We start from the raw sequence: 14,661 nt of genomic DNA, 5'->3' as shown, positions 1-14,661 counted from the left end.
CTGTAACGTAGCCTCTTCTATGTATGGTACCACAAGAATGTTACTCATTTTAGGTCAAAACGTTTTGGAGTTTTTTGGGGGTGGGTAAAAATAAACCTGTCATGACCAGTCCCAGAGTGAAAATTATCTTTGGAGCCCCACCCCACGACAGTATTTGCACAAAGACAACATGCGTCGTTTGCCATTTAGTACCCAGTCGGTGTCACTCCATTCTCTACCCAGCTTTAACTATGAGGGGTGTAAACATACCATCACTTGAGCATCAGCAACACCAGACTGATGCACTCGATGTTGATTAATTTCAATCCCAGGCACCCTTTTCTATCTCTTCCTACCCTGGTGCTTATTTGTCCCATGTATGTGCTCCTACCCCGTGACCCTCTCGGCGGGGCCTCATCCATCTCTCCTCCCTCTCTTCCTGTCCCCGTCATGCTCTCTCTTTGTCTGACTCTGTCAGACGCTGCCCCTCTTGCCACATTTCTGCTTGCGCTGGACAAACTGCAGCTTCCCAATGCCCGCAAAAATCCTTTTTCTGACAACTATTTGCTTATGTTTTTGAGAGAAGATATCAATTGTAATTTTTTTCCTGTAGTAAGTCAAGAAAATGTAGTCAAATGTCCATCCATTCATGTTTCCTCATTGTTTTATCTATTTTGGGAGGTCTTATTCCCTCTCCTTGCATCTATGCCTTGCAGTCATTCAGCTTGACATTCTGTGCAGGTTTGTTTTTTATTTCCCCCGCCACTGAATGCTTCTAAATGTCGTGCGTGGCAGTAGAGGACGATCACTGCATACAAAAAAAGAAAAAACTCAATAGTTCAAGCAAATCATATTTGGTAGTGTTGGTCTTGCTTGTCTCTAACATATAATTTTCCACCATTTACTTCACATCACCTGCACAGTCATGTTAGGCAAGTGACTAATCCTTCCAGAAACTGAAAGCAAAATAACTTCCAGTTGCTATCATTTGGTTAAATCCATATTGCCTACATAATTATAAGAAACAGCCTTCTAACCTAACCTCATTCATTCTCAGGAAGTTGGTGTCTATCTCAGATGACTTAGCAGAAGACAAGACTACACCCTGGACTAGTTGCTGGTCCATCATAGCTCGCTTGATTTTCAATAGTGTCAGCCAATCCTGAATTTGAGTACTTGGAATACTCTGCATTCACACAGAATTGGGTGGAGTTCAGTAGCCTTGCTGTACTCGTACAACTGTTCCTCTCCTGGTCTTAACCTGTACCAAGTCTGGATTGAATGGTTTTCATCACGCATAAGGAAAATAGTGACATGCTGTTTCACACACATCAAACTTCGCTTTTCCCATCACATCTCAGTCCGGCCTGAGGCTTCGCTCCCTATTGCTCACACTGTCAAGTTCAATTAGCTCAGCGCTGCTTTGCCCAATGTTCCTTTAGTTCTCTTACAAGAAGCACAGGCTGAGTCATTTGTGCCGTGAGCTGTCAGCGTCTTTGTAAGGTAACACCGGGTCGAGGACCTGAGGGTGAAGGAGTTGAAAATGTCTTCTTTCCGTTGGCTTGTAAAGTCACAGGATAAGTTGGAAATTTGACCCAGACATGTTTTGTTTTGTCAAACCATCTCGACATCTTTCATGTTCCTGCTTCCTCGTCGAAGAATCAAGGTTAATGTAGTCCTACGAGCCTTATGTTGCAAGCAAACCAAACACGAGCTGAGTGTTTCTGGCGACACGTTTCCAATGTAATAATGTGGGAATGCCCGGTAAACTACATAGACAGCTTCCAGTAGCTGCCAGGACCGAGCACAAAAGGTTGGTGGGTACATTGACTTGTTTATAACTGTTGAACTGTCAACCAAGATAGCATTTAGCATTAGCCAAAGCGATAACAGAACCACTGGTCTCCAGATTGACTAGCGATGTTCAAAAAAATTTTATATCATCTGGCGGAGGAGCCCCTCCTCTTCCCAGCTCGAAGGAACCACTGTCTAGTTGCACGGTGAAAAAAAGCATGCGAGACACGCAGCGCTAACCGATATTTCATGCCCGGTGTGAAACTAGCATGATTGCGCAAAATCTATCAAATGAACGTATGTTACAATTAGCACAATTAATAAATTATTTACCCCAATAAATAAATAAATAATGCGCCTTACAACCCAGTGTGCCTTATGTATGAAAAGCTTTTAAAATAGACCAGTTCATTGATATTACGCCAAATTATACGGTGTGCTTAATGGTCCGTAAAATACTGTGTGTATGACACCGAGCAGTACTTCTTGCTGTATTGAACCTGCCCTCTCTGAAGTGTCCTGAAATTATTAGAGTAATAGCTATTATTGTTTTCATGGTACGAATGTAAGTTTCTGCCATATTTGTAAATGTGCTAATTTTTATAGCGAATACTGCCCTGAAGCTTCATTTGGAGAAAAAATAAATAAAATTCTGTCAGAAGAATCACAATTCAATCTTTCGCTGAAATCATTCAGCCCGAGTTCACTTTATTTTCGATAAGCACTATGCCTCTATCTATGAATGCCATAGGAGTTTGTAAATGTGGAAAAATGAAGACATTCATTACAACTTTGCTCTCTGGCTTTGCTCCAATACTTGGAAAATACATCCTTCCCTTGTTTCTACCCCCAAGATTTTATCAAATAAAAAGAAAAGGATGCCCTTTGGACTGATTCCAGATGCCAGTGTTGACTTTACACTACCTCAGTGCGATGGATCTCCAAAATGATTTACGAAACCTTGTCCAGGGAGGAAATGTTCTTGATGTATGGACTGTCTGTCGCCCTTTTCTCTCTGTCTCTCTGCTGACAGCAGTGGCAAAGTTTGCAAAGGAAACAGGAAAGGCCTGAGCCGCTTGGTGTTGGGACGGATATCCTCTTCAGGAGCCGTGACCCCTCCCTTCTCACTTAACTCTCCCTATCTCCTTTTTATCGGGTTTCCCCACCTCCAAACAAGCTGCATTTTATCCACATTTAGCCTCAGAAGGGCTCCGAAGGAGGGAGTTGTGTTCTTCTGTGATTTTCGGATCATTAAACCTGAGCAAACGATGTGTTGGCATGGCGACGAGGAGGATGAGGACAGCTCGGAGGTGATGTTTTGTCAGCTTGTTTGTTGGCTTTGTGTGTTCCTGTAATGGCAAATCGCGCTAGGGCCGGCTGTGATTAACGCTCTGAGTGTTCCTGGTGGGTTGTCTTGGAACGAGCAGACACAGTTCAGTTGAAATTTTGAACACGAAACAAGAGACACTTGTTCACAGGGACCGCTTTGTGACATTTTTCACAAGACGATCATCACGCGTCTGGTCGTTTATACACAAGGATGTAATGTTTATCCATCGTGTGGTCATTGGAAAAAAAATCACTTCAAATAATGATGAACGAAATAAATAGCATCTTTAATTTACATGGCAACCCCTCACCATCCTTTTTGGTGGTCTTTAATATTCAGTGGACCAGTTAGGACATTTCTCATGGTGTGACCTGCAGTTTGAATTGTTACTTTTGTGTCATGCAGTGAGAATAGATGTCTCTTTTTCCTCGTTATAATTGTCTTTTTAATTATCTTTTCCTATTGAGTTCCATAGACATGGTGAAAACCAAACTGAATTGCACCACTTGGTTGCAACGTTGCTGTAGAAAACAAAACTGCTGTTAAAAATGTAATTATCGTTGAGGGGTAAAAGCAAGACAATGATTTGAGGGAAGGTGTTTCTTTCAGTCGATACGGTAGTCAATTAGAGCAGAGGCCACTAATTGAGGGAAGACTGAAGACACTCAATGGCTTGGGTTCTTGTCAAGATTACCACAATGGTTTTAAATATGAAATATTTTTTTCTTTTCCTTTTTTACAATTTTTACTTGCTTTCACTTTTGTCAATTTATTGTTGTATTGTGTTTTATATGTTCAATAAAATTAACAAACAAAACATATACTTTCAGGCCAGTTCAGGAGCAAAAAAACGCCATGCTTTTCTGGCTTTAAACACACGCCAAGTCATTCTACTTATCTGCATTCCTTTTCTCTTGACTTGTCATTCGTACTCTTTTCCTCGAAAATCCCCCATCATTATCTCTCCCTCTCCCTCTCCATCTCCTTCCTTCCATTACACATCGCTGTATCCTGCCCATCATCTTTTCCTCTTCTGGTGAACTCGCCATCAACATCTCCCGCTACCAAATTGGGAGCTCTTGTCTTGTTGTCATATTTTATGATCGCAGCCTCAATTACATCTTTGCTCTCCTTCCCTCCAGAGTGACCCGGGCGGGCTGTCGGTACTGGAGCAACTGGGTCTGGACCAGAACTCTGACTTCTCTGACTCTAGCGTGCAGCAGCTCCTGGATGAGCAGCGCGAGAGGATTCGCCGGGAGATTCGCAAGGAGTTGAAGATTAAAGAAGGAGCCGAGAACCTGCGCAGGGCCACCACGGACAAGAGGAACGCTCAGCAGGTTGGCTTGGCAGCCCAAAAGTCATCAGCATGAAAAATCCTACTTTTTGTGTGGTATAGAGCACAAAACAGATTTGGTTAAAAAAAAATAAAAATCACAAATAGCTAATTTGGTGAAATTCATACATAAACTTCATCTTAACCCGTGAACGTTTTTTTTTTTTTTTTTTTTTTTTTTTGTACGTTAACGTATGCAGTAATTTTGTAAATGTGAAATGTGTCTGCCATGTTTACAAGAGTCTACTTGACTATCCGTTGAGAGAAAGTTCCATTCGGCGTCATGTAATGTCAAACGTGTGATGTTATTATTTATTTATTTATTTACTTTGGCACAGATAGACGAACAACCAATCACACTCACAGTCACACCTAGGCACAATTTCGAGTGCTCACTTAAACTACCATGCATGATTTTTGGAATCTGGGAGAAAACCGGAGTACATATATCGAAAAAAAACACGCAGGCACGGGGAGAACATGTAAACTCTGCACAGGAAAGCCGGAGTCTGGATTCGAACCCTAGACCACTGTACCGTAAGGCTGACCTGAGAAATTCATACATAAACTTCATCTTAACCCGTGAACGTTTTTTTTTTTGTACGTTAACGTCTGCTGTAATTTTGTAAATGTGAAATGTGTATGCCATGTTTACGAGAGTCTACTTGACGATCCGTTGAAAGAAAGTTCCATTCGGCGTCATGTAATGTCAAACGCGTGATGTTACTTTTTTTTTTTTTTTTTTTTTGTACGTTAACGTATGCAGTAATTTTGTAAATGTGAAATGTGTCTGCCATGTTTACAAGAGTCTACTTGACTATCCGTTGAGAGAAAGTTCCATTCGGCGTCATGTAATGTCAAACGTGTGATGTTATTATTTATTTATTTATTTACTTTGGCACAGATAGACGAACAACCAATCACACTCACAGTCACACCTAAGCACAATTTCGAGTGCTCACTTAAACTACCATGCATGATTTTTGGAATCTGGGAGAAAACCGGAGTACATATATAGAAAAAAAACACGCAGGCACGGGGAGAACATGTAAACTCCGCACAGGAAAGCCGGAGTCTGGATTCGAACCTTAGACCTCTGTACTGTAAGGCTGACCTGCTAATCAGTCGGCCGGCGTTTTAAAACTACAGGGGGCAAATTTTTTACTTGACTTGCCCTTTCAGAAAATATTACTTCTATATAGTTATTTTTTTCATGTTCGATTTTTTTCCCCCAGTCTAAAACTGAAGCTTTCACATTTGTCATTTTCTGGGCTGTATATTTTGTTCAAGCCATTTCTTATGCAAGGACTTGACCTGAACTTTAAATATTAGAAAACAAGAATGTGTTTATGAATTACATTTGTACTGCCCCAGTCGGCCCGACGCTAATGAACCTCGGGTGGCCCGACATAGTAACGTAGTGGCCCACCGAGCGGATGTTAGAAATCACAAACTCAATTCCAATGAGACACGTCGCCAAAACAAATTTAGAGAATGACGTGCACTCTATTTGTGACACAGAGTCTATTTGAGTGACTGAGGAAATATGGTAATTACCACTGCTGGAATGATAAATGCTTGTGGTCCAGATAGAGAGAATTTGAAACAACTAAAACTCTCTAACTCTCTTGGTTGAATCATTCAGGTGGACACCCAGCTTCGGAGCTCCAATCGTAGGCTAGATAACCTTCACGCCCAGCTCCAAGAACTGGACGCTCACATTGTAGTGAAAGGAGGAGATGAGAGTAAAGGTAGGCTGTCCTCACGAATACTCTGCACGCTGTGTCAGTTTTACATCAACTCCAACCTTTCTCATGTCCCAGATGAATGTCCTCAATCTCCTGGGGCGGAGAGCAGAACTTCAGCCCACAAGGAGCGCATTGCTGCCCTGGAGAGGCAGCTCAACATTGAGCTCAAAGTCAAGCAAGGAGTTGAGAACATGATCCCCATCTACGCCAATGGCTCCACCAAGGTACTTTACTCAATATTGTTCAGTCATCCATGTATACTCTGGATGTCTGTACACAAAAATAGGAGCCGTTTACAACCGCTTTCACACGCAGAGAGATTCCACAAAGTAGCCGCAGCAGAAACAAAACAGGAAATTGACCATAGCATTTCACAACAAAGGCGGAATATTGCCATACATAGGGGTAGCGTTTATCCTGCATATCATATATCATTAAAAAGTTTGATTGTGACATTGCAAGCGACATTGTTTTCAACAAGACGGGCAGGTAGAAGTGAGGATCAGCACTCAAGCTCTGCCACACACACACACACACAAACTATACACTCACACACTTGCTCATTTGCAGTCGCACACTCTCTCAAATGCACACTCCCTAACATACACACATACAGACATTCACACACTTACACACATGTACTCACAGCCACACTCACGCACACCTCCCCCACATGGTTCATTGTAGAGTTGACCTTCCTGATTCTCAACCTTGGAACCTGCTGACGCTACACTGGAATAGTAATACGACAACGTATAGAATCTCTATCCTCCCTTCTCTAACGCTCGCCACATTGTTACCCTAAATCTGAAAATCTCTTATTTGACTGAGAGTAGGAACGATATGGTGTAAAGGTCTGACCGAGTTTGACCTTCTTGTTTGTGTCATCAGGATAAGAAGATGCTGCAGACTGCCCAGCAGATGCTGCAGGACAGTAAAACCAAAATAGACATCATCCGCATGCAAATCCGCAAAGCTGTGCAGGCCACCGAGCACAACGACGACACACAGGGTAGGTGCAGGTTACCTCTGCCAACGATGCTCGTTTGTCAGCTAGCAGGAGTATACAAAAATAATAACTCAAGTGACTATCACAAAACTTTCTGGAGGAGTGTGATGGAGAAGAACTTATATTTTATTTTGACAAGCATAGCGGTACAAAGGACATGCTCAAACTGACGTATGTCAGAGGTGTCTTGCTCAGATGTTTTGTACGTTATGTGCCCTGGCGGAGGGATCAATGCCATTTCATGGCAAGTGACTCACTTTGTGTCAGGCAATGAGTGCTGTCGACGATTCCTACCCCTCTAATGGAATGAAAAAGGCCCAGTTAATGACTTTGATGAGGTGGTGGATCACAGCTGAACGAATAATCATGAAAACCATGGAATACACCTACAGGAATAGAAAAAGGGCAGAAAATAATAATTTTTCTTTTGCATTTAAATCAGATTCCACTTTTCTGTGAAAACCTTTCTACAAGATGGTAGGGGGCTTATGAGGTGCCGTTGGGACTTGACAAGGTGTCCTTGTGGCTCTCTGTTTCTTTTCAAGTTCATCTCAAAAGTGTTTGACAGGCTTCCTCCAGAGTGCACTCATCCAAGCTTTCCTTTTTGGACTCTGATAACTGAAATGGGCCTTTCAAAAACAGTATCATTCATCCATGCATTCATTGTTCTGCCTGGAAGTATACTGTTAGTCCATGATGATACAATGCAATAAGATTGAGGCATATGACCCAATACTTTTGTCCATGTTGTATTGTCAGTTCTGTCGTCTCATGCTTCAGCTTTTTTTTTTTTAAAGCTTCAATGCTCCCCTTACAGACGTGACGTGAATAAGGGAATTAAGGTGCTCTTCTCCTTCTAACAAGCCAATGTAGCATTCCAATACTTTAGATGTTCTTATTTCAAGGTGAAATTAGATGTCATTGCTTGATGCAATTTATCATGCAATGTCATTGCCATCATGCGATGAATCCAATTGTCTTTTTTTTTCCTTTCATGTCCCTTAAACAAAACAGATTTTCTCGCTTAACATAATGTAGTTATTAGGAATCATAAGCTTTCAGCTAATGACGTCAGCGCTCCCATTTTTCTTCCATGCTGTGCTCCCACATAGATGATCTTAAGTTATTCTGGTTCATTTAAAGCACACACACACACACACACACACACACACACACGGGGTAGGTAGGTTGTGTGTCGAGTGTACACAGACGTCTCCAGGGACCACACCCCCTGGAGGGGTGATCTGCCGGAGTCCATGCTCAAGGCAGACCACCTTATTAGGAGATACAAGCACCCATAAGCCAACTCCACTCCCACTGCTCTTATTAACCCCCAAGCCCCCAACCTTATCACTCATACAACATTTTGAACCGTTCACAAATCAGACCTTTTTAATACTTTGAGATTTTTATCCATGTTCAGCAGCTGGACAAAGTCAATTGCGTTATGCTTTGTTTTTCTCCTCCTATCTTATCCTCTTCATCTTCCACCTCCTTTTCTTCCACTCCCCTTTGTCCCTTATCTGCGCCATGAAGCGCATTACCCACTCTTGAGAGGCCCTGTCTAAGTGGACCACTCAGATGTTGGAGATGAGGATGACCACAGTGTCTAAACGACTGTTTTGCGAATATATTGTTAAAATTTGGCTTTAAAGAGAAAATTATCCTTTGAAAGATTTGAACGTTATGGAGGATGACAAATGTGCAGTTAATAGATTGCAAACAAACCTCCAGGCTCAACTTGTTTCTCTTCCGTGTGCTTCATCTGTGACACTTATTCTTGATGTTATCATCACTTAGCATACCTCCGGGTGAGTGCTTCTCCATTAAAACTATTACCAAACAAGCAAACCAGGACGCTGTTGCCTCAGCATGAACTGTGACGAGACAGAATTCCACTAAAACTTCCTGGATTGGAAATGTAACATGATGTCTCGGATGTCACTCTAGGTAACCACGACATGTGTGGGGTGGAGCTTCGCATCGAGGAGCTGAGGCATCACTACAGGGTGGAACATGCTGTTGCTGAGGGGGCCAAAAACGTGCTTAGGCTCCTGGGGGCCAGCAAGGTTCATGACAAGAAAGCCCTTTCGGAGGTAAAGTTAGCTATTGATGCTTTTGTGTTTCCAAAAGAGGAGGCACCCTTCAGTTTACGATGGTGATATTTTTGACCTGCAACTGACTTTCAGACACATATTTAATGTAAGTCTGACTTTGCTACTGCGTTACAGTAGATTAATAATGACTATGTTGATATAATTTCCCCCAATTCGTGGCACAGTGGTTCAGAATCACCCGTCTCGCAGATTCTGCGCATTTGAGCATACCACAACTCGAAATAACCAAAAAACTGAAATCTTCCTAGTTTGTTGACAATGACGTAAGATGACTTAAAATGATAACCATGGATTTACACTTTTTTTTTTTTTTTTTTAACATTTGATGGCAAGCACTCCAGTGATCCAACCATTTGTATACACACATTTTAAAAAGGTGATTTTCCTTAATATCCCCATTCTCTAAACATAATTTTTAAAGCTGCCTTGCTTCTTTTGTGTGCACAGGCACAGTCTCGACTGAGCGAGGCCTCTCAGCGCTTGGACCTGCTAAGGGATTCTCTGGACCACCGTCTGGCCGAGCTGCCTGAGGACCACCCTAAGGCCAACGTCATCAAAGAGGAGATGGTGCTGTCCTCTTCACCAGCCTTCAGCTCTCGCCATGGCGCCCCCTACATACACAACCAGTACAGCACCCTCAACAAACCCTCACCTCTCACAGGTATGAGACCAGAAACAAGACTCAGTACCACCAGTCACAAGATTTTACTTTAAAACTGGTTCAACCGTGTGTGCAGGGACCTTGCAGGTGCAGCTGCTTGGCTGTGTTGGCTTGTTGGAGTTGGTCCCAGGGCGCAACAAGGGAACTGCTGTCATGTTACCCTGTTACAGCCCTGGAGATACACGGTCTTTCATGAGGGCCAACAAGGGACTCTACGGCCGGAGTGGTTCAGTCAGCGGAAAGACGCCGAGTAAGACGGAGGAGCTCTCTTGTAAGTACAACATAAAAGTTAATTCGAGTCTCGAGGTGACGTGTTTCCTGACCTTTGTTAAGGCAACATACATAAAAATAAAAAAATCTCAAAGCACACCGCCAATCCAAAATGTCACAAAATTTATTTTATAAAAAAAGTATTTTAGGCTAAAAATTTTTTTTTTCTTTGAGGAGCAATTTTGCAAATCAGTGAATTTTAATTTTGGGGAATTGTTAATTAATCCAAGCGATCGGAAACAAGGATTTATAAAGAAATACAAATGTGACAATATAATGAATGAACACTTTTTTTTTTTTTTTTAAAGACCACTTAGGCATTGCGCCTTATTGCGCCTTCCACCTTCTCCCATCTAATGGAAGAGCATTTAATTGTTCTGCCTGTAATCTTACATTGCTGGCATAGCTAGATGTACAAAGACATGTTTGCAATTCATACATCATCAACTTTTGACAAATTAAATGAAATTGGATAATTTCCTACATCACCACAAAGGGTAGTATCTCACGAAACATGTCCCGGCATTCCATTGTACAATAGTTCTTGACAGAACAGTTTAATTGGCTCCAAGACTCACCACAAAATGTATTTGTAGATCAGTATTTCCTACTGAAATGATTTGAAATTCCATTCATCTGTTCCAGCACCCAAACCCACCACATTTTTTGTAGCAGTTGTCCTGGTACCTCTGTAATACGAACAACTGGAAAAACATGAGTTTTTCTTTTTTTTGCCCAAGCATGTTCTTTTGCTATCCCTGCACATTGCCACTGAAGCAAGTCAAAATGCATTACGTTTGCTAACATCAGATGTTGCATCTGGGCAATTTTAATATTGGGTCTATGATTGCGAGACAGGAAATCCTCACATTGGGCTGTCGGTGTTCTCACATCAGAAGTTACTCAACACCTTTTCTTTCCACGGCCACTTTCATCATTCATCTTTCATTATTCTACACATACACTCGAATAACTACCAAACATGCTTTTAAATATCTCCGCAATATTTTAAAATGGGTTTTAATCTTTCACATCTTTGCCAAAAAAAGAGGAGCAATATATCCAACAGATTGACATTTAAGTTTTTCGAGTCTGCCAGGTTTTGGGGAATCTTAAACTCAATAGCATAAACCAAGTGACCAAAAAAACGCTGAATATATAAAATGTGCTAATGCTTGGCCTTGTCAGCTTTTTGTGTAGGGATGTCACCTGCATACTAAATACGCTGTATGTCTACGTGCAGCTGAGGTGAGCGCCGTGCTCAAGCTGGATAACACAGTGGTGGGCCAGACAGCATGGAAAACTGTCGGGGAGCAGGCGTGGGACCAGACATTCACTGTGGAGCTGGAGAGGGTCAGTCACATAAAATTGATATTTAGTCATATGTTGTACTGGGTTAAAAAAAAAAATTGGGCTATTTTAATACAAGCTAAAGTCGGCACATTCAGAGTTTGGGCCCAAGTTATCATCATGTTCATTGAGTAAAAACTGCATGCATTTTCCCTGCATGTTATAGTCGAGGGAGATGGAGATTGCGGTGTACTGGAAGGACTATCGCTCACTGTGTGCTGTGAAGTACCTGAAGCTGGAAGAGTTCCTGGACAACCAGAAGCACAGAGTTCAGCTGGAGCTGGAGCCTCAGGGCCTGCTGTTAGCTGAGGTAGAAAAACATTCATGATGTATGTACTGCAACCTAAACGTTCCGGTGAAGTAAAAATAAAATGTCTTCTAAATTTGGCACCAAACAGAGGGGTGTTAGAAACAATGCTGCAAAATTTGAATGGTTAAATAAAATGCCAAGTGTGTAGTATGAGGCTTCAAAATTATGAAAAATCAAGCCGGTCTCCGCTTGCTTTCCAAGGTGACATTCTTCAATCCAGTTATTGAGAGAGTCCCTCGCCTACAAAGACAAAAGAAGATCTTCTCCAAGCAGCAAGGTGAGAACATCTCTTTGAATTGAATCGATTTTTAGCTGTCCCCACACGCTCATCATTCAGCAATCAATTCAATTTAGCGAGTAGCAACCTCTAGTGGTTACCAATTTTCATTTACAGTGTTTTTGTTTAATGCAACAGATCGCATGGCACTCAGAGGACACTTCATTAGGTACATGTGAATGATCAAAATAGGTCCAACTAAAGAGTTGTATCAAAGATTCCACTTATTTATTTATTTATTTATTTATTTATTTTTATGGCAACTTTTTTTTGATTGACACTGCAAGAGAGGTAGCAATTAACGTGTTTGTGTGTTGTAGCTTCATCAGGCAGTATTTCAATGCGCTGTTAACAATGAGTCGTCATGTCGATGATGACTCCTCAGGACAGGGTGCCCGTGCATTTCAAAAATCTCTACATTTAAGGCCTTAATTATCCCCAACATGGCCTTAATTATTTTTTCCAAATGCCGCACTCCACACAGGAAGATTCAAACCGTTAACCTCTGAACTCTGAGGCAGACGTGCTCACCACTACTTTGGGCAGCCAGTACCATAAAAGAACATTCCCAGTGCTTTAATTTCTAAGAATTGAATGAATTTGATCAGAGCGATGGTCATTTGGTCTTGTAGGAGATGCACTTTGACTGCGCATTTGTGCAACATCCAAAATTTTATTTTAAAAGTCAAGTTCAAAATGTCCAAATGCCTGCAGATACCCGAAAGAACCTTCATCAGCGGCGTGTGTACTTTGTTTATATTTCCAGGCAAGGCGTTCCTTCGAGCTCGCCAAATGAACGTAGACATCGGGACGTGGGTGAGACTTCTCCGAAACGCCATTCCCACTGTCAACAACTCTGGAACTTATAGTCCCAGTGCACACAACATGGCGTTCAATTCTGGGTGAGCCACACGGCACTGGCACGTGCCTGCCACTCATCTACATGTATCCATCAGCAACCCTCGAACCTTTTTTTTTTCCCCTTTTTTTGTTGGAAGCATCCGCCCCCACGTCTAACCTTCCTCTTGTTTGTCTTCTTTCTGTTCATTTGTGCGTCTCCTCCTGCTGACATGCCGCGCATCGCTCTCCCCGGTGTCTCGTTTGGCGCTTTCAGGGAGATCTCCATGGAGAAGCTAAGTCTGGATAGCGACTCGCCGATAAGGGCCGATTACAAACGAGATGCGGACATGCACACACCGGTGAGAGAGAGAGAGGGGGAGGCGGGGGGGGAGGTTTGTGTGTGTGTGTGTCTGGTATGGTTTGGTCCACACAATCTAATAAATGTCATGTAGCATCCGTGTGACATCCAGTGGACAGAATTAGCAACAACAGTAACTTTTATTGAAAAATTGCACTCAACCGTTGGCTCTATTTTAATGATAAACAACAGTAACTTTTATTGAAAAATTGCACTCAACTTGTTTTAATGATTGAGTCAAATGCCTGTCCCTACTCTTTGACAAAATAGACGCAAGGCAAACACGTACACACAAACACCATAAAGGCTCTCATCACGCTTGTGAATGCTCAGGAGACATTGATTAAATATACCCATTTATTTGTATTATTTTCATTTAAATCAGTTTTTACATGGCAGTTCGGTTTAATAGTGGTTAGCACGTCACGGTTCAAATCTCAGTTCAGGTCCTCTTGTGTGGAGTTTGCATGTTCTCCCCATGCTCATGTGGGTTATCCTCCTATATCCCCAAAACATGCATGTTGATTGCAGACTGTTCATTGTCCATAGGTGTGAATGGTAGATGATAGATTGTTCAACACATTTTTGAAAAATGATAACCTCATGCCCTGAGAAAATGCCTCAACAGCCCATGTTTGTGTGTCGCACGCCACGACATTGTTTTCTTGTCTTTTTATGTGCACCCTTGTTGTCTTCTCCTTCATTCCTCTCGTGTTCCCTGCCAGGACCGACCGCCAATCATCGAGCCCTTTACCCCCCCAGACCTCACCCCCGAGTGCCCTGTCCGAACCCCGTCTGTCATCAGGTATGCACTTTTGCATGCCGGAATGCATTATCCAACACACGCCATTTGTAACATACACTGACCGGTTACTTCTTTTGCTGCACAAGCTTCCAAGATCCGGTGTCTGTACTAATGACATGTAATGAAGCACCCAATGTGTTATTTCTAGCAATGAATATAAATGAGTGTCTTGTCAAACCGTCCCTTATGTCTGCAGTAAGCAGAGGAAAGGCCCTCTCTCTCTCCAAGACTTCAGGCTGATAGCCGTGTTGGGCCGAGGCCATTTTGGAAAGGTACACTTACTTGGGGACCTCAGCCTCAACTGTCACAAACCCTTGAATTAAATAACAATTTACATGCCTTGTTTGCAGGTGCTGTTGTCCGAGTACAAAAAGACGGGCACCATGTTTGCTATTAAAGCTCTGAAGAAAGGCGATATTATAGCGCGTGATGAAGTTGAAAGGTATGTTGAACGCATTTCATTGCAGAATCCACTGTTGC

General features: G+C 42.2%; 1 protein-coding gene and 1 long non-coding RNA gene across 6 annotated transcripts in view; one reads left to right on the top strand and one right to left on the bottom strand.

The window, feature by feature from the left end:
- Positions 1–14,661, top strand: part of pkn1a (protein kinase N1a) — a 33,130-nt gene that overhangs the window by 14,792 nt on the left and 3,677 nt on the right. For 2 of the 4 annotated variants that reach the window (XM_019861854.1, XM_019861853.1), the window contains 14 exons: positions 4,246–4,440; positions 6,082–6,408; positions 7,076–7,196; positions 9,144–9,289; positions 9,758–9,971; positions 10,048–10,242; positions 11,485–11,594; positions 11,758–11,901; positions 12,103–12,178; positions 12,945–13,080; positions 13,293–13,377; positions 14,102–14,181; positions 14,378–14,453; positions 14,532–14,623. In XM_019861854.1, coding sequence (XP_019717413.1) covers positions 4,246–4,440; positions 6,082–6,408; positions 7,076–7,196; positions 9,144–9,289; positions 9,758–9,971; positions 10,048–10,242; positions 11,485–11,594; positions 11,758–11,901; positions 12,103–12,178; positions 12,945–13,080; positions 13,293–13,377; positions 14,102–14,181; positions 14,378–14,453; positions 14,532–14,623 — 1,997 coding nt within the window. Of the gene's footprint in view, positions 1–2,938; positions 3,084–4,245; positions 4,441–6,081; positions 6,409–7,075; positions 7,197–9,143; positions 9,290–9,757; positions 9,972–10,047; positions 10,243–11,484; positions 11,595–11,757; positions 11,902–12,102; positions 12,179–12,944; positions 13,081–13,292; positions 13,378–14,101; positions 14,182–14,377; positions 14,454–14,531; positions 14,624–14,661 lie in introns of those variants that run through there. The other 2 variants (XM_019861852.1, XM_019861851.1) reach the window with 2 other exon arrangements.
- LOC109511103 (uncharacterized) overlaps positions 10,519–14,661 on the bottom strand; it is a 31,252-nt gene continuing 27,109 nt past the window's right edge. For both annotated transcript variants that reach the window (XR_002167248.1, XR_002167247.1), the window contains exons 3-4: positions 11,821–11,896; positions 10,519–11,585 (exon numbers count right to left, since the gene is read on the bottom strand). This is a non-coding gene — a long non-coding RNA (uncharacterized LOC109511103). The remainder of the gene's footprint in view (positions 11,586–11,820; positions 11,897–14,661) is intronic.

This window comes from Hippocampus comes, unplaced genomic scaffold (genome assembly GCF_001891065.2).
Source record: "Hippocampus comes isolate QL1 unplaced genomic scaffold, H_comes_QL1_v1.1 scaffold7, whole genome shotgun sequence".
In the NCBI taxonomy this organism is placed as follows: Eukaryota; Metazoa; Chordata; class Actinopteri; order Syngnathiformes; family Syngnathidae; genus Hippocampus; species Hippocampus comes.
This window is presented reverse-complemented; position numbering and strand designations above follow the sequence as displayed.